This window comes from Falco peregrinus, chromosome 5, assembly GCF_023634155.1.
Source record: "Falco peregrinus isolate bFalPer1 chromosome 5, bFalPer1.pri, whole genome shotgun sequence".
Lineage (NCBI taxonomy): Eukaryota > Metazoa > Chordata > Aves > Falconiformes > Falconidae > Falco > Falco peregrinus.
This window is the reverse complement of record NC_073725.1, coordinates 76,827,305-76,847,274: the sequence shown is the minus strand read 5'-3', so window position 1 is coordinate 76,847,274 and position 19,970 is coordinate 76,827,305. Positions and strand designations below refer to the sequence as shown.

At 40.7% G+C, this 19,970-nt stretch overlaps 1 protein-coding gene across 5 annotated transcripts in view; it reads left to right on the top strand.

Moving 5' to 3' along the window:
- Positions 1-695: 695 nt before the first annotated feature.
- Positions 696-19,970, top strand: part of CLUAP1 (clusterin associated protein 1) — a 68,737-nt gene continuing 49,462 nt past the window's right edge. Inside the window, exons 1-5 of one of the 5 annotated variants that reach the window (XM_055805802.1) lie at positions 699-908; positions 1,522-1,633; positions 3,629-3,713; positions 7,106-7,285; positions 8,401-8,496. In XM_055805802.1, coding sequence (XP_055661777.1) covers positions 887-908; positions 1,522-1,633; positions 3,629-3,713; positions 7,106-7,285; positions 8,401-8,496 — 495 coding nt within the window. In that variant the 5' untranslated portion in view covers positions 699-886. Of the gene's footprint in view, positions 909-978; positions 1,434-1,521; positions 1,634-3,628; positions 3,714-7,105; positions 7,286-8,400; positions 8,497-19,970 lie in introns of those variants that run through there. The other 4 variants (XM_055805804.1, XM_055805803.1, XM_027796354.2 and 1 more) reach the window with 4 other exon arrangements.

The following is a 19,970-nucleotide window of genomic DNA, read 5'->3' as shown; positions in this document are numbered from 1 at the left end:
CCGGGCTCCTGTCTCAGGAGCTCCTGTCTCAGAGAGCTCTGGATCAGCGTCCTCCTCCCGGAGTGGGTGGGAGGTGGGTGCGCTGACTCCAACAGGACCGAGAGCTGGAGACTCAGCACCCCGGGGTGCAGCAGTGGTGTGTTTGTGTCCACTCAGGAGAGGTGAGGACATGGTTTGCAGCTAGAAGAGGGCAGATTTAGATGAGCTATTAGGAAGAAATTCTTCCCGGTGAGGGTGGCGAGGTGCTGGCACAGGCTGCCCAGAGCAGCTGTGGGTGCCCCATCCCTGGCAGTGCCCAAGGCCAGGCTGGACGGGGCTGGGAGCAACCTGGGCTGGTGGAAGGTGTCCCTGCCCGTGGCAGGGGGCTGGAACCGGGTGATCTTGAAGGTCCCTTCCAACCCAATCTGTTCTGTGATGCTGTGACATCCCTGGTGACCCCTGTGCCGGCCCATGGGGAGCACGGCCTTCTCCTCGAACTACAGCGGCCACGGTTTGAGGCGGCACAGGCACTACCGGGCCTTCTCTGCAAACAGCCGGTGATGGCTGCTGGCCCTCGCCCCTGCTGCCTCAGTCGCACACGGCAGCCAGGCTCAGCAGAGCCCCTGTCTCAGCGGGGTGTCGCCTCAGCAGGGAGCCGCCCCCGGCGCTGAGGCAACCAGCGGCGCATCCCAGCTCGGGGCGCGGCCAGCCACCCCGCCAGCCCGCCCCACCGAGCGAGGGGCAGGCCGGCCGAGCCCCGAGCCCCCCACCCGGGCTGCCAGGCCCGGCCCGCCGCCGCGGCGCTCCGCTTTCCGCCGCAGTGTGGCCCGGCCGCCGCGCCGTAGGGCGGTTGCCATAGAGACGGGCGGCGCGGCCTAGCGCGGCGGTGGTGCGCGGGCTCCCGGCCATGTCGTTCCGCGACCTCCGCAGTGAGGAGCCCCCCTGAGTGGCGCGGGGCTGGGGCGGGGGGGACGGGGACGCGGCAGCCCCCGGGGTCGGTCCCCCAGGGCCCGCAGAGCAGCTCCGGGCCCGTTGGGTGCCTCGGCGGCTCCTGCTTTTCCTTTGGGCTTTGCCCTGTGGGTTCACGGGGGGACGCGGGAGGCGGGCGAGGGGCGCCCGGGCTCGGGCCGGCGCCTCAGGCGAGGCCGCAGCGTTGGAGCCTTTGTTTAAATTGCTGGCTGGCTGTAACCGGGCTTAGCAACGGGCCAGGGCTGGGGTAGCACAGCCTCTGCATACTGGGCCTCACCGCAGTCCCTGGGTAGCTCCATTTAAATGGTGTATTTTGCAGAGAGAAGCTACTTTAACGTTGTTTCTGCCCCGTGAATCTCTCGTTAAAAAGTTATTTATTTTTTTTTTTTTACTCAGGCATGTTTTCTGTTGAAATTATTATTTTTTAAAAATTAATCCTTGCAGGTGTTTTTTTTCACCAGTACTTTGACAGGGCGTATCTAATGGTAAATGAGCAGCGTGCTGTGGGAGCCGGAGTTCTTGGCAATGTCTGTGTTGGTGTGTAAGGAATCCCTGCTCTTGCTCGTTTTTCAGATTTCACTGAGATGATGAGGGCACTGGGGTATCCCCGACTGATATCTATGGAGAATTTCCATACCCCAAACTTCATGCTTGTTTCAGAAGTGCTCCTCTGGCTGGTGAAAAGGTTGGTGATTAGGCTGGTGGACCTTGGGGCCGATGCTGGGCTGCGATATGTATGCTTGGCACTGATGTTTTGTTGTGGAAGTGTATTAATTTTAAAGAGGAACATTATGATACTTAGTCATTCTTTTGAGATCTACTCTTCTAAATATCAGGTAGAAAATGTGGTAGTTAAGTTTTCAGGGTTTTGGTTTAATTATACAACAACAACAAAGTGTTTTTGTAGCTGAAGCAGGAAATACAATGACACAGTCCTGGCAGCAATTGCATGCTGAAGGTGAACGTACTTACTCAATAGTAGCCTTATCCCTTTCACATATTCTACAACCTCCATTACCGTTCTGCCTGTAATTGACCTTGTAACCCAAACACGGTGATACATAGTGAGAACTTACCAAGATACATTTAGTTCTTATCTTGTTGCTACAATTGTTACTGATTCAACCTGGTATTGTCTGGCATCCATGCCATGTTTTTAAAAAAATAAAATGATACAGTACTAAGCTACTACTACTCGGTTGTGGTTTTATACCCGCTTAACCCATTGACAGACTTGTTTAAATATAGATGGATCTTGAGGTGCTAATCAAATTATACATTCTATTCTTTCTCCCATATAACTGAAAAAATAAACTAAGTTTTTTAGGCTTCTCATAAGGTAGAATATTATAATTGGAAATATGACAGTGACCCATTTGCCTAATTGCTATTTTTTGGCCTGGATTTGTAATAAGTACCCGTTCAGTTTAATTACTGAGTTGTTAGAAATTTGTTGAATATTGTTGAAACTGTACTAAAATAGGAAAATACTTACAACCAGTCAAAATTACTTGGATTAAGTTACCTAAATATTCTTTAAAATACTGCTGTTGCACCGGGGGTCTAAATTACTGGTTGTTTTCGTGTAAAACCATAAATCAGTGTCCCCCTCCTCATATGTAACAGTAAAATAACAAAGCATTTGAAAGAAAACAAAAATATTATTTAAAAAATATGTTCTTTAATGAACCTGAACACTTCTAAAAGCTTAAACTTCTGTGTTACAAGATTACTGGGAACTCTATGCCTAATAGTGAGGTGCTTCACTTTCAGACCAAATAGTAACTGGTCTACTGGACCAGATAGCACTGTTACGGGTCAGAGTGACACCTGACACAGGCAGAAAGCTTTTCCAGCTTCTAGAAGCCTTTTAATTACACTTTAAAGCAGAGAGGCTACTTTGCATGTGCCTTGCTTATATTTTAAAATGTGATTTGAAAGTGAAGATGCTTTTTTGCCTGTCTGAATGCTGAAATTCTGAGATGGGGAATTTTCTTTTTTTCTTCCCTGGTTCCTGTAGGCACGTGACTTCCAGAAGTTTCTGCGTTTCACTGAGGGTTTTTTAAAAGCATTTCACAATCTTTCAATTTGCTTTTCCAAAAGTTGTTACTTTTGAATGTCATATGTTTGAAATGATGTCTGAGTGTGAACTTTTCTTGTGTATTTTGAGAGTGTGGAAAAGTGTCATAACATTTTAGAGGACAAGGTGGCTGTTTCTGTTATTACCAACAACAGTAATCTAGTACAAGTCATTTTAACGTATTGCTGGAAAGACTGGGAGCATTACCTCAGTCGTATGCCTGGTGTTTTAAATTGTGAAGCCACACATGATTTAGTTTGATTTATATAAGCAGCTTGTGGTTTAAGTAGTAAATTACTTCTGAAAATAAGTATTCCACAGACTTGATTGAGCCAGCTGCCTGAAAAGATGTATTCATGACCCCACAGTAACAAATCCTCCTGGAGAAGTGTCTCAGGTTTTACAGCTTTTGCAGTTTATAAACAAACCCATTGTATGCATTCCAGGGTTGGGATGCTCCAGTCTGCAGTGGGAGCTAAAGATTTATTTTCCAGTCTTATACATGCTTGTTTTGTTTGATTTTTGCCTCACAAATGAACCGGTCTCTCTAATACTGCACGCGTGTTCCTTGTCAGAATGTATGTATGCTTCTTTCCACAGGTATGAACCTCAGACTGATATTCCTCCTGATGTGGAGACAGAACAGGACCGGGTTTTCTTCATTAAGGCAGTGGCTCAGTTCATGGTAAGTCTGCCTAAGGGGTCGTGCTTAAGCATATTGACATACTGGTTCCATGTTAGCTTTAATGCTTTATCACTTTATCTCTTAACCCCTTCCAATTTCCTTGCAGTGTGTAGCTGAGAATGTGTTGCGTTCTTGTGGGGTATTACGCATCTTGTGCTGTTGTGAACTTGAACAGACCAGGGCGTGCTGTTACTGAAATCACGTAGAGTTGTGTATATCTCTTTGCAGAACTGAGATCTAAACATCTAAAACAGTATTCATCCTTATCACTTCATATTTATAAAAAGGTAATAGTGGAAGACTATGTAGGTAAGAAATTCTTCAAAGCCCTTTAAATGGGTTCAGAAGAGATCCTGTGTTTATTGCTAACTTGGATGCCTAATTCTTTTTGCATGCCTGGATAGTCACATCTGATAATTTCATTATGATATAGAATCATACATTGGTATTCTGTTGTATAAGCCTTCTCACCAGATCAAGTCATATTTTTCTCAGATCAAACCTTTTATCCATTAGGCATGACCTTACTTAAATTGGGCCATCAACTTTTTTAGTCTCGTGGAATAAAATAACATTGTGCTTCATATCATTCTTGGTATTGTGATACAGCATGAGCCTTTGCTGTTGTGACACACTTACAACAGCACTCTTAATCAGGTGGAAAAAACTTAATGGGCTGCGGGTGAGTCTGGAAGCAATGGAAGACTTTTATGCTATACCAAAGATTAATTTCTTAGAATACATTTTTGAATTTTAAAAATACATTAAAATGACTTTATAACCAAGCCAGCTTTTCCCTTCTGATTTGTGATGATGTCCACCATAAATTTTCTTAATTTTCTAATTTTGCTATGTTCAGATCATGGTATACTTCCATACATACTAAAATGCACTTTTGAGGCTTGGAGCATCCTAAGATTTTTTGTTTGGAGAGATTTCCCCCTTCAAATTAAACATGTTTTAAAAGGACAAATATGGAAGTAGAAATAATCTGCATACATTTTCCTTGTTAATAGCTGATTTCATGTAATTTTTGAGATCCCAAGGGTTTTGAAGAATTACATAATGTGATTCAGAAAATGAAATGAGTAATCATCCTGTAGTTAATATTACAAGATAATATGGGGATTATTGTAGGTTTTCAGCATTTTCAGAATGAGAAAAGCTTGCAGACATTTCCGTAATAATTCACTGTCCATGGAATCCACAGTTATCTTCTCCAGTAGCTAATAGCTTTATGCATCTGTAGCCAGAGGTGAGATTTGATGGAGACAGATTTGTCTCAGAAAAGAATATCAGGATAGATTAATCATCATGAAATATAACTACAGTATTGCTCTCCTTTACTGAACATGGAGTAAAGATGTGTTAATTTTTAAAACAAATTATATATTGCTCTGTGTTACTGGTAGTTTGAGAACTTAAAAAAACAGTGTTTTTTTAAATCATTTGCCCACCTAGAACTGCCCTAGCCTGTGTGGCTCAATACCTGACTCCTACTCAAGCCTGCTTGGATCCAAATTTGGAGTGCAGCAAAAAGCCTCTAATGAGTTTAGCCTCATAGAAATACATTCATGAAAACTTACTTAGCCAAGCAAGGTACCAAACTTTTTGCAAGAGGCAGACATATTTGTTTTTAAAGAGTGATGGGAGAAACAGTAGTTTAAGTTTAAGTAGTTTTGAGTGAAAAAACATTTTATTTTCCCCTTTTACTAGACATTGATTTTTCTCTCTTGGGATTGAATTGGAATTCCTGTCTCTAACAACATCCTTTATGATGTGGCGAATTAGTTGTCTTTGTGTAGGGGATGGTTAATAGATTTTGTCAGTTTAATGACCTGCTTCTCTTAAAATTTAGTACCTACTGTTTCTATGATTAGATTTTTAGATTCCTTATCCTGAAGGGGAAGGAAGGAGAACATACCTGGCTTCCTGCTTTGTGTATTGGCTCATTTGAGGTCACACGGGTCGAAATTTTGTACCATAAGTCTCATATTCCCCCAGTTTAGGTATACAGCATCAGTAACCTACCCTGGAGGTTTTGACTTCACCTTTCAGCTGAGTTCCTGCCAGCAGGAAGCAGGTGTAGAGTCAGTTTCCTCTGCTGGGTTGAGATTTTGGGAGGAGAGGTGCAAGATGTAAACATTTATTGGCGATGCAAATCTGATTGTAAAGTCACGAAGTCTGACAAGATGCATGCAAAGAAACATGGGCCAACAACTATATGCATTGTTTCCTTTGTTCTTTGAAAAGCAGAGCTAAATCCATGGTTTGAGATGTGGTCCTTTCTCTCTTTAGTCTCACAGGAAATTTTCCTGCAGTCAGTTATTCAGTGAAGCTCAGTGCAGAGCTGGCAAAACTTGTACCAACCATTTTAATGTTTGGGTGTTTTACCCCAGATTGAACGTCTTGCACTGTCAGAGCCCTCAGGGTGAGTGAATTGCTTAACAGTAACACTGTATTACCAAAGTTGTGTAATACCACAAGTGAATTGTGGATAGATTCTTTCTGCCCCACAGTATTCCCAAAGGATAGACATTTTAGCAGAAGTTTCATCGTGAAAAGATGATGTTGTCATTTGGATGCTTAATTTTTGTATTCATAACTGAGGATCAGTTTTTGTTTGCTTGCTTGTTTAGTCACCAGCAAGAAGACTGCCTCAAAATTTTACCTGAAGTTTTGTCTTGGTTCCTTGTGGCTATTCGTTTAAAATATAATCTTGCCTGGATTTTCAAGAACATTTGTGTTCTTTCTGTGACAGATGTATTATTGCTATTATGTTCTTTTTTCCCCGTTATTATTTTGAAGTATAAAAAGATAATATTACATTTTTAAATAGGTTCTTCCTTACTGGTCTGTCTGTACTTTTCAGAGATGGAAGACAAGGGAATAAAATCACTTATATCGTAGCAGGGAAAAATTTGAGAGAAACAGTAAAATATTCTGAAGGTACTGCTGGAAGAGAAGACAGTTAAATTGGGATAATTGATCTTATTCTTGTAACTCATTAAGGGTGAAATTTACCTCTCTGCAGCGCATCATCACAAGACCTGGGCAGCACTTAGATTCCACTTAAACTAAATTTGAATTTAAGTGGTGCACAGGGGTTTTGCTGATCTTCATGCAGGGAAGAATTAATGGATAGTTTGAGTATTTTCATTCTGACAGTTATCTGCAAATGTTCTGACATGCACAAAGTGCGCATGTTTCAGAAAAATTTCTTCTAGAAACATCAGTAATATGATGAGGCAAACTTGTATTTCCAAACAGGAAGATTTATTTCCGTAAAGCAAAGCATGGTGCCCGCAAAAAGAGCTTTTGCGCGAAGTGTGAAGAGGTAAATAAGGATTTTGTTCTTTGTGACGTGATGAATTCATCCTTTCTTCCCAAAGGCTACCAAAGCTCACATAAAGCTCAACACTAAGAGGCTTTACCAGGCAGATGGCTATGCAGTGAAGGAACTGCTGAAGGTCACCTCTGTGCTTTATGGTGCTATGAATACCAAGGGCGTGGAACGTGCAGACGTGAGTGAGGAAGACAGCAGCAAGTTCAAGTTTGATCTTGGCTCAAAAGTAAGAAAAGCCTGTGCTCTTGTCTGGGGCAGGGGTTTTGTCTTAACTTACAAAAACTAAATCCTCTTTCTATCTGAAACTTAAGTAGAGAGAATATTCTTGCAGGGGAGTGGGTATGGTTTTAACTCATACTTACTATAGCTGAAGTTATGTGCTACAATTTGTTTTAATGTCTGTGAATTCTCAACCAGAAGCATAATACAAGGCAACAGTGGCACAAATTTGATTACCTGCGGTTTGGACTGTTGAAATCCTAGAAATATTGGAGTAGGCTGGAATAAAAGACTACTTTCTATTAACCCTGTTGCAACAGGAAGAGTTTGTGAAATACTGACTGAAAGTTGGTTTTCAGCCCATTTGCATTAAAGGAAAGGGATCGTGTTACCCTAAACAGACATCAAGCTGTTAAAGCCCTTAAAATAAGTACCATCCCTACATATTAAAAAAAACCCCAACACTCTCCTAAATAAGAGGAATTCCTCTTACTGCTTTTTGTTAGTTTTAGCACCTCTTCTATATTCTAATATTTTTAGTCTTTGATGCTTTTATACTTGTACTATGTCATGCTTGCTTGTTAGACAATAATTCTACTACTATTCTCAAAAAAAAAAAGGCAGAATCACAGGTGGTTATTCCTCTGTATAAGTCTGGTGTGTCTCTCTGAAGAAAGCACCTGAAGAAATAATGAAAAAACACTTGTAGGTGTTCAATATTAATTACCTACGCAATGTGCTAGTCATGTACCTTTTGGTATATATACTTTTGCATATGAAAAAGATGATGCTTCCCTTTGCCTTGGGCAGCACATGAACCAACAACTGGCTGAGTCACAGTTTTGAGGAGGTGGTTGGTGGGGTTTTTTGGCCTGAAGTGGCTGGGGTTTCACCTAGAAGCCTATTTCTAAATGGTGCCCCATCTAGACCATTTTAAAGGCAAGAGACAGGCTCACTCTGATTCCAGTGGACAATTTCTTCAGTACTGTAGTAGAGTTTCGGCCACTGTGTCAACCTTCTATCCAATTTTAACCTCAAAATGGAAAAAAGTCTGTCATGGACAGATTCTTTGTGATACTGGGGATTCTCTTTTGCTATTCAGCACTGTTGCTGTGTTTCCAGATTGCTGACTTGAAGGCAGCTAGACAGCTTGCTTCTGAAATCACCTCCAAAGGAGCAAGTCTGTATGACTTACTTGGCAAAGAAGTTGAACTAAGGGTAAGTATATACTGGAGAGTGTATGAGAACTTGTCTTCACTGGGTGCTGCAAAGGAAAAGGGTGATGAAAGCATCAGTAGTTCGTCTTAACAGCTGCATCTAAAATGAGTGTTCTGTGACTTTGAAGGAAGGGGTCTGAAAGTTTGCATTTCCTTTCCACTTATACTTGGGTTGCAGTAGGCCTGAGAGAAGAGTTTGGCATTTTCTCTTCAGCAGGAAACTGGAATACTCTCTGTAGAACCGTTTGGAGATACTAACTTTGTATATACTTGTTAGTGGTGGGGATAGATATATCCTAAAAGATAAATGATTAATGCCATTAGTTTTCCAAGTGCAAGGCTCATTATTTCTGTTACAGTAATTGAAGAGCTCGCAAGTCTGCAGGGTACATATTCTTCAGCTTAGTTGTAAAATCACAAACTGGTGCATGAAGTCAGGAGAGTGTCCTGAAACACTACCAATAAGTCTTCCAATTATTTTCTTAAATGCATTTATCTGCAATGCTGGGGGTTATTAATTTTCTGAAAATAGACATGTAAAGAAGGGAAACCCTGACTGTTCTAGTGCTGGTTTTGGTGATCTTCAAATTTGCAGTATCCGAGCTGTTGGAGGTGCATCCTGTAAAAGCCATAGACTGTACCTTGACGATTAATGCTCCCCGATCCTTGTTTGGTGGAGTATGTCTTTCAAAGAGCAGGTGATATACGGAGAAGTCTATCTATGGGAACATTGCCTTTTCTACTTGATATGTAAGTCCGCATGGTATGCAGTAGTGTGAAAGGCATTAATATTTCAAAAGGGAGAGGGAAGTGATAAGCCAGTTTAATTCAACATACACAATTGTCACAAAACAATTAATCAGTTACTTCTCATATTGCATTCTTTGCTTAATTTCTTGGCTTTGAAAGAATTTTCACATGAATGCTACCCAAGGTGTTAATACGTGCTTCGGAGCATTAAAGCCCTTTTTCCTGTGTACAGCATCCCTAAGAACTCCACTTAAAAAGTCAAGTACAGGTCAATATAAGCCAACGTTTTTAAAAAGTATTGGTTTGAAATTGGGCATTTAATGACTTTAAATCAAGGCTTTTAGGAGTCCAACTGACTTTAGAACTGGGCCCTAGAAGAGGGACTTGTGCAAGTGCGGTGTGCTGAAAGCATGAAATGAAACATCAAGAGAAGAGTAAGTGCTTCAGTACAGCCACTTCTCATTGGGTCCATTAAGATATCTTCAATGGAAGGCTATTTGAAGGTGCAATTTCTAAAAGGATGGTACTTATATGCAGTAGTGAGCATGTTTGTCGTGGCGTAATGACTGAGTGCGCAAGATGGGACTAACTAATCCTACATAGGTACACAGTTTATATTTTACAAAAAGGTTTGACAGATGGAACATGTAGTCTTTAAGAAATCCTGCCTTAGGAAAGGTGACCTTTGGTTCAGTCTCATTAGCTCTGAGTTTATATCCTAAAAGTACAAGGTGACACTATGACAGCGCAGCGAGAACCCTCAGAGAGCAGCAGAAGAGACTTTCATGCTCTGTTCCTTATGATTTGTGACTGGTTCCAGCCATCTTCAGTGATCTGTTAAACCCAAAGAACCCATTTTTGGCTTGTGTATTAAATGCCAAGTTCAGTACATAAGCGCATGACAAGTTTGAGGCCTTGAGCCTGTAGCAAAGCAAATAGGTTTCAGGTTAAAAGCCATGAGGCTGCAGTAACCACGTGGTCAGTGGAATTTGTGAAGTTTTCCTTTTTTAATTATAAGCACGCAACTCTGCCTTTCACTTGAAGTATGAAGCGTGCTCATCAGAGCCAAATGCTGCTGTTTTCTTCCATCGCTCTTAGGTTTGGTAATGCCCACAGAAGTCAGCGGAGCTGCAGTTCTTGCTAAGTAGCCAGTGTTGAGGGCAGTAAGGAATCGCCCTTCTTCATTTCCCACATCTTCCCTGCATTCTTCACAGAGTTGGTGAGGTGCTCAGAAGGTCATAGGGATGGCATCCTCTGCCTGCCCTTCCCACCCGATTCCTGGTGGGCAGAAGTAGAAGTGCAGTTAATTCTGGCTTTGTGTGGGGAATTGGAGCTTTGTAGATATCAAATGAGTTGCCATTAATCTAAGGTTATTTTTATTATTTTTTTAGTGTGAAGACATTGATCTCCATTGCTTACTCTCTTTTGACATTGCATGGCTAAGTAATGCACACAATAAATTGCACTGGCAAAGGGATTGCACTATTAAAGGGCGGTAGGAGAGCAGTATGGTTTATTTTTTCATTACATTTTATGTCCTGAAACCTGTTGCATAAATCACAGCTGTGATACTGTTTTAATGAATTTGAAAACATGGTAGTTTTATGTTCCCTGAAACTTTTTTCTTTTTTTTTTTTCTTTTTCTAATCCATCCATTTCCATATATATAAATGAAGGATCTTCCTACCTAGACTTAGACAGCCTGATGATAATTCTTGTTTCTATCCAGAGTGAAGACTGCTTCATTTTCTGGTAATTGTAAAAGAAATGCCAGTGTTTGGCACTAATGGGTTGACTAGGTCTGTTCTCTTAGTCTGAGCAGCTTTTTGGGAAAGATCATTGGGAAAAAGGTGAAGTAAAACTCATTACTTCTTTTAGAAATGTTGACTCTAATTTGTGTCACAACCCTTACTTTCTTTATTGAAGTTCTTTTTGCATGTAATTTGTATAGAAACAGTGTAGAAAAGCCTTATACATTAGAAAAATTTTATTGCTCCAGGTCATGGAACACTTTTTTTTTTTTTATAAATTACTTTCTGAATGGAAAACAAATTTCAGCTAGAGAAGGTTTTATTAAGGGACTGGTTCTGTTAGATGTATTGTAAATAAACAGTGATGTAAATGTACATGTGTATTTATTGGGAAGAGTTTAAGTCTGTATTTCTTTCTTGGAAATGTGGTACTGTGCCTTTCTGATGCTTTTGCAAATACATTATTTCCTGACTGAATATATAGTTCTTATGTATATGTAAACTGCTTTCAAAGTTAATTTATGATGTAGAGAAAACTTTAATTTAAGAACAGAGCAAGAAACAAAACCTACAGGCATTCATTTGCTGAATTCAGACTATGATGCTGTTAGTTAAGACTTTGGGAAAAAAAAGACAACTCAAAAGATATACTTTTATCAGATGAAAATCACAATTGTCATTTTTGGTTTAAAAAAGAAATCACATTTTATATTGTAAATAGAAGAGGAAGGCATTTCCTGATTAACAATCCTAAAGCAGCAGGAAGCTTAAATGTGAAGAGGAGCTATTTGGTTCCAGCCCTGCAGATGTGTAAAGAGATTCCTATCCCGCTGCCAGTGGATCCCAGCTTGTGCAGTGGGTTGTGGAGCACCAGGTGGGGAGGGGGAGAAGTACAGGCGAGGCATGTGTGGTGCTGTGGCTGTGTCACCTGCACTGTCAGGTAACTGTTCAACGGGAGCTTGGCCCAGTTAACTCTGGGGAGCAATTCAGCACTAAGGGGAAAAGGGATGAAAGCTCTTACTTGGTTAGAGGATCTTTGGAGCTAAATGTTGAATTCTTCAACACACTGAAGCTCTGTTGTTTGTAGACCAACTGTGGATGAGCACAGCATAAGTTATTGATGTCCTGTGGCAGCAAAATGGTAGACACACAGAATTTTTATTTTAAAATGCATTTAACCCTTACTAAATAAATACAATAAATATTGCAAAATAGTTTACAGTTTCCATTACTGGTTCAAGTCTTAGCGCACAGAAATTGCTAAGTTGAAATTTGTAGTGTGTAGTGGAATTGATGAATGAATTTTGCTACAACACCATGAGATCCCTAGATGAAAAGAAAATTCTGTGCATGGAGACATATGTCTTCATCTTCATTGTTTCCTTTACTGCCAGGGGGACTTTCTCTGCATTGCATTGTGATGTAGCCTTCCTTTTCAGAATATTTATAGCTAGTTTTGGAAGAGTAACTAGGCGCTTTGAGTTCTGGTTTTCGTCAATCTGTTTTCTACTTTTTTTTTTTTATGGCGAAGGTGGAGGTTGATTTGGATTTCAGGTGGGGATGGGAGAATTTGTTTGGATTTCTTTCTTCATATGCTATACTAGTACTTAGGATGATTAAAAGAAGTAGAAATTGAAAATACCAAGTGCTGTGATTAAGCCTGTCAAGCCCAAAATCAAGAAAAGCAGCAACAAAATTAATGTCAGTACTCAGGCAAAATGCAGCACCACTTTACTATGCATTCACTCTGGGTTCCACGCATGGTGGCTGCCTCTGGACCTACACAGCTAACTGCTCAGGTCTTGTAAATGGCCAAAAGATGTTAGGAAAGTCAGTGGTCTGCTATACCCTATAGCAGCTGGCGATCAGTCATTCATGGGGAAAATGGCAAGATAAATCTTTGGGGGGAGGGTGGGGTGATGAGGTAATCCAAATAATTCTTTAGCACAAAATAAAGCAGTAATGACTGTCAAGGCCAGTTGTGATTAGTTGAGGAAGGATGCTCCAGAGTTCTCATACGTCGACCATCCGAAATCCAAAAGGAAGAATCCAGGGCTATTTATAACACCTCAGCAAAGCTGACTGGCTCTGAGTGCCTGCCACTTTGCATCTGCCAGAGGTCCTGTGGACACATTAGCAGGAGCCTGTCAAGAAGCTGCCTTGCTTAGCCTTGCCAAATTATTAGACACAGTAAGATAATGAAGCAAAAAATTCAAGAATAAAACTTCCTCTGTGTTGATGGCAGGCATAAATATTTCTGACCTTCTGAAAAGGTTGTTTTTATTTTCTTTACCTCTTAGTAAGCTCTAAGCCACGTAAAACTGAAGAAAGATGAAAATAACCTTTTTTTAAATGTCCTTAGCTTGTGCTGAAGATGAGCAACACAGTGGGTCTGTTTTCTAATGCTCCTCTTGGCGCTTACTCCATCTGACCTTGAACAAACTGTTTATTCCCCATGTATCCTCTTGTGTAAATAATTTCTGTAATTTTGTAGATTAAAGCTTTTAACAGCCATATAAAGTGTTCCCAATCTATGGAGAATGAATTTCTAAGTACAGGGTATTGCTGTGAGTGTTATTGTTATGTATGCGCATAGTATAAGCTTGTTCCAAAATTGATGGAAGTCATTAAGAATCTCTTTACTGACTTCAGTTTGTGAAACACTTCTCTTAGGAGTGCCAAAGGCATTTAGATCCAGCTGTGGAACTGAGACACTATTAGTTACAACAAAAAGAGTTGCCACTAAGGACATTTAACTTGGATCTCTTTATTGGCAGCTTTTTGATTAAAGAACCCTTCCTCCTTGCCTCCCCCGGCTCACGGTGGTGTGGCTTGCCACCTACTCTTTCTGTAGAGAGGCAGATCTGATTTGAGTGACAGCTGCATTGTTCAGTACTCTTTGAAAGTTAACTACAAAAAATATTTTATTTGTAGTGTTGGAAACATTTTCTATCTGCCAAATGTTAGTTCTGGGCGTGAGATACTGCCTGGGGGAGGCTGATAAACTAATTTCTCTCATTTCCTGTGCTTTGGTTACAAAGTTGCCACTTACAATTTCTAGTGGAAATAAGTAACTTGAAATTGCCAGAACTCTGGAGAATTATCTAGTTTGCTTCAATTTTTTTTTTAACTGACCTGCTTCTAACCAAAACCTAACCTATCAGGTTTAAGGAAAAGCGTTTATTGCAAAGTGGGAAGCCAAAATTAATCCTTGCATCTGTAAGATATAGTTGGATCAATACCGTCTTGTGTGTTAGATTGCTTCAATCATAACTGTGGTTGTGTGCTGCGTGGATATAGTATTTGTGGGTGTGTTTTATGTAAGAAATGATTTTGTAATGAACTTCCTGGGAGTATTTGGCTTGAAGGCATAGCTTCAGCTATAAATTGATGGCACGTTTCTCCTTGCAGTTTGTGGACCAGTTATGTCAGTGCATTGATAATTTAGTCAGCTCGTTGGAAGATCTGAATTCTTGTAGCTCAGTTCTAGACTGTTTTGAAAAAACATTCTAGTTTGGCAGCGAAGAAAATCGCATTTGAACCATCTTTTGTATGTCACAGCATTTGTCAAAACCTGTGACTCTGCACCAAGTTCCGCTTAACTGGGCAGAATCAGAAACGCTGTCTTCTGAATATCTGGTGAGGTTTTGCTTGTTCATTATTCCCAACCTTCCTTTGTGAGACACAGAATACAGCCATGTCAAAATTTTAATTACATAAGAGGAAAATGGGCTTAAACATAAGGACAGTGATTGTAGCTGTTTTTAATTATTTAAAATGCCTTTGTTCCTGCCCAAAGAGAGCCCCCCGGTACTTCTGTTGCAAGAATACACCAGCCACTCCACTTACTGCTGGTTAAGCTTTGCTGAGAATGGAAACCCGAGTTGTATGGCAATGTTTACTGAAGTCAAAGGCTCGATGTAGTTTAAACTTTTAATTCACTTCTTTGGGTAGGTGGTATTGCTGCATACACAATGCCTGCTCCTACCTTTGCTGCAACTTTGCATGACATCTTCATGTATCTTTGAGGTCTGAAAGGTGCTGCTGGAAGACGTACTCCTTTTTGTTGCTTTTTTTCCCTAAGAAAATCATAACCCTTCCTGAAGTTTTCTTATATGTTATCTATAAGGAAAGGGCATTCAATTGCTAATTTTGTTACAGAAGAATGTAGATAAAAAGGAGAAACTGAAAAGATTTTTGCCCGACTGGGTGTCTTGCCTTTTTGATGACCCTGGTCTTTTTCCCTTTAAAAAAGAAATCCACCTGTTAGTGCTATCCAAGGACATTTCTATTTGTTTATATTAGGAAATTCACTCACAAACCTAGCTTTTGCTCTGCTGGAGGAGCTATGTTCCTTGTGATCTTGCCAGACTCTTGCCAGAGACATCACAAGCTACCTCCTGATTAAAGATCCATTAAGTGACACCCTGTAGTCCTGTGGACTAATCCAAGCTTTACCAGTGCAGCGTGTCATGAAACCTTACATAAAGTAAATTAGAGGTGAAGTTTTTAAGGATGTAGGAGATGTAGTTTTAAAGATTTAGTAAGGATGTAGTAAGCACGTGCTGGGGTTTGTGAGCTGAGGGTAATTCGGTGGAATCGGCTCTTAAACCAGAAGACAGGTGGACCTGGAGGGGTGTGTGGGGAGGGAACAGAGCAGCCTAACTTTGTGCCTGTCAGAAAGGTTTGAAGTTCCATTTTTCTTGCCTCAGCAGTCTGTATGCCAACATTTGTAAGGGGTTTCTTCTGTCACAAAGCATATGTTCAGATTACTTCTTATTTGGCTAGGCAGGCCTTCTGATTCTTTTTGGTCTGGAGAAAAATTGTGCTTTCCAGTTAGTTCTTCATCTCAGCTCTTCTAAGATCTCAGAATGGTATGCTTTTTGCGCATTGGGATAGCTGGGGGGGGGGTCGGATACTGTTTGATTGAGGGCTCTGCATTGCTGAGTTGAGAAATGTCTCTGTGGATTCCCTTTGTGGACTGCTGAGACAAGCATACAAGAGAACACCATAGCCTGGAAGCAGCAAAATTCTCAATTATCTTGACCTTTAATCTCTTGAGGAGGAAGATAGGCTGTTAGGAAGTATAAGATTACTTCAGAAGGTCTGGATTATTTTTAATGTCCCTCCTGTACCTTCCTGTTCATATATAATGGTCCCTAATGATCCATTCCCTATATTGGCCAAATGTGATCACAGTGTGTGTTAGTAAATTCCCTGAATAATAAACTTTTCAAAAGGAAAGCTTGATTGCCTGCATAGACAGCAGTAGTTGCAAAACCCTTATTTGCAGGGAGTAGGGGATGTAATGCTTTCCGGACTAAGACTGAAGGCAACAGTAGCGGTGAGGGGGTAACTTGCGTGTATCAGGCTTACACACTTCTGAGAAATGAGGAAGGATTTAACCTGTGGTCAAAAAAGGTTTGGTGCAAGACCGGTGTGTTAGAAAAAAAGCTTTCTTTTCTGTCCTTATCACAAATATATATATATATATATATATATATACACACATATATATGAATGATAAAAAAAGATGTTTAGAAACCTCTGCTAGACCTTGAGCACATCAGCATATATGTATATTATGCCACATTTATTGTGACTGACTTGTGCACTGGTCATGCTTAATTACTTGCCTTGGGTCCTTACTGCAGTTCAGAGGATGTGTGCATCAATTTATCCATACACCAAGTATGTAGGAAGGTGTTTTATCAGTTTTTGATGTGTAGTGATGGAAAACCATTACCAGTTGAAAATGCTTCACTGGGCATATTTGCAGGATGGTTTTTGTAATAGTGGATCTTCATTGTCAACCGAGTATAAAGCTCCTGGGGGGAAATTCTCAGTGAGGGAAGTGGTGGGGCACATCTGCAGAGATAGTAGTAGCATCCTTCTGCCCCTGCTTTTTATGGCTAGTAAGTGCATTTGGCTTTCTGCGTGGTGACATTACTGAGCAGCACGGGAGTGTGTGAATTTAGGATGGCTTCAGTGTTCCATATTAATACTGCAGCACCCAGGGAGACGGGAGTATCAACAGGGGTGTAATGGAGTTTCAGATGAGATATAAGGAAGAAATTTTTTGTGATGAAGGTGACGAAACACTGGCACAGGCTGCCCAGGGAGGTGGTAGATGCCCCATCACTGGAAACATTCTGGGTCAGGCTGGACAGGGCTTTGAGGAACCTGATCTAGTTGAAGATGTCCTTGCTCATGGCTGGGAGGTTGGACTAGATGGCCTTTAGAGGTCCCTTCCGGCTCAACTCATTCTGTGGTTTTCTGTGAAGCTGAATGGATTACCTGTTGCACATTAACATGTTTTGTCAACAAGACAATGCAAAGTAGCAAGTGCACTCAAAATTTGCACCTTCATTCACTGTGCAGGAACCTCCACATATAGACAAGTGCTGGCATTGCTGCTGCTACCTTGACAGTCAGCTGACTTTTAGAGAAGCTCTTCAGGTTTCAGTAGAAGGCCAAGTGGCAGTACAGCTATTTCCCATTCTAGATCTGACTTCTGAGCTAAATGAGCCAAGCTGCGACCGAGTCCATGAAGGTGCTTCTAGATTTCAGAATGGACTCACCATGTTCTCTTTCATATCAGGATTCTGAATCAGACTGTAACACCTTGCACATGATGGAAGGGTGCAATGTACTTACAAAGTGCTGTTCGCTGTCACCAGTTTCTGCTAAGGTCAGAAGATCCTAGGAGCTCTATCTTGACCCTCTGCCAGTACTTGGTCTGTGGAGCCCATATAACACTTGACAACATACCAGTTCCCTCTGTCGTATTTACTGCTAATTCCTGATGCTTTTGGAGAGTTTTGTCTTAGCTTCTCAACAATTTTAATTGTTAGTATAGAATATTTCTTGTCTTATATTTGACATGCAAGTGGGCTGAAATCAAACTTTCAGGAGCTTTTGTCCCTGTTTTTGGTTTGGGTTTTTTTGTCGTTGGTGGTAAGTTGCCTTTTTTTTTCTATTATTCAGGAAGATGGCAGACCCATACTGTGCTTTTTAAATCTGCGATACAGGCGCAATATAGGCGTCTAGTCTCACCTCAGATGTCTGAGGGTGTCCAAGACATTTGAAGAGAGATGGCAAATATAATACGGACTTAGGGTCTACCTGGAAGATGACGGTAGACACATCTGTTCAGGCAGCGGAGTCATTTGCATGTTACCATGTATTTCAGAGATTTGTGTACATACCCTAAAAGGTACTATACTTTCAATGAAAGATAGGTATTCCCTAATGATCCTGGAAGGGCAGAGAGATCCACTTGTTTCCACATCCAGAAAACTTAAGGCTGCAGAGCTTTGTGGAACAGGTCTTTAGTGACAGGAAAGGCAAATCCTGTGCTGCTTTTCTGCATTTTATATTTCCAACAGCGTTTTTATATTTATCTAGATGTTTGACAGTGAAGCTGCAAGAAGGTTTCATAAAGTTACTACCTCTGTATTTGTATCCTACAGGATGCTTTTTTGCTGAGCGAGGTAACTCCTGGTTAGATGAACCAGTTGCTTTGTTATCTTTCAGCAGAAAGAAGCTGTAGTGTGACACTAACCTGAGCGTTGAGAGTGATGGTAACTCACAGTCCTGTGTCAGGCTGACTTCTCCACCAAAAGCTGGTTGCTGCAGCAGACAGCCAGAACTGCAGCTCAGTACCTTTTCCAGAAGGCTGGCTGCTGATCTGAGTCCTGTGGACAGAACTGCTCTGAAGATCTGCAGTGGCCTTCTCCCTCGCTGGTGTTTGACCCAGGGGACCATTGCTCAGTGAGGATGCGGATTTGAGACAAGTAAATTCTTTAGGCAGATGGAGTTTTGAAGGCTTTAAGATCAGTGTTATTTCCTGAAATGACTGCAGTATAGTTTTGCTCAAAGGAAATTTATCTTCACCTTTTATGCCAAAATGTGCAATTTGGGCAAAGCTGGCTTCAGTACTAACTTTCCATTGTCCTGTGGGGAATGTCTTGTCAGGCTGTGCTCTGTTCTGCTTGATTGGGCAGTCAGCTAGCCTGTGATTAGAAATATTTCTTACTTTAATGAAATTCTCATTTCCAAAGAAAATGAAGTTTTCAAGTGTAAACCAGCCAACTAATTTATTAGTACTTCCAATTGGCTTTAGCCAAATTGAGATTCAAAACTTGAAGAATTAAAGTCTCAGTCCTTCCATGCAGCACCAAATATGAGTCAAACCAGGATAAATAATGCCAGCAAATGGTGTCTCTTGTGTGTCTTTGTGTGTTTTCTTTAATAATTGTCAGATTTAGTTCATCAGAAATAATTTTACACTTGGCTTCCCTGATTTTTAATTAGTATTTATTATGTAAGACTATAGCCAGGGAGCTCTTGGACACTTTGAACAGGAAGCACTTGTAAATGGTAAACAATCAGCTTGTTCATGAATACCTCTATGTTTTTGGGTATGTTTGTTTTCTCAAGTTGTAATTACCAGGCATAGCCCTAAATTGTTCTGCTTCTCACTTCCTCTTGCCTTGATAATTTTTTCTATATTTTTAATCTCTCCTGAGAACTCTATTTTTAATGGTTAATTTAAAGGAAATCTCTTGAGTATTAGAATGTGTATTCTGATTAGTACACCTAATTGCAAAGAGTACATTACTTTAAAAGAAAATGAATGAGGCCATGTTTTTCAGCTCAGTTCTGTTTGCACACTTTTTGAGTACAAGGAATTGTGAGTATAGCCAGTGGAAATGTAATATCTGGTATGTGGAGAAATTTAGAAAATTGATTTTGCTTTCAAGTATACAGCCTATGTGTAGCCACAGATTAGGCACAAACAGATGAGCCTTTGTGTAAAGCCAGGCTTTAAAAGTCTCAGTTGTCATGTTACTGCATATTTTATATTCGGTAAGAAATACCAGTAAGGGTGAGTTGGGCTGGAAGGAAAATGTGCTGTACTTGCTTGTGCAGGGAGTCAGAGATAGTCAAAGTGGTTGTGTTAAATTAATTT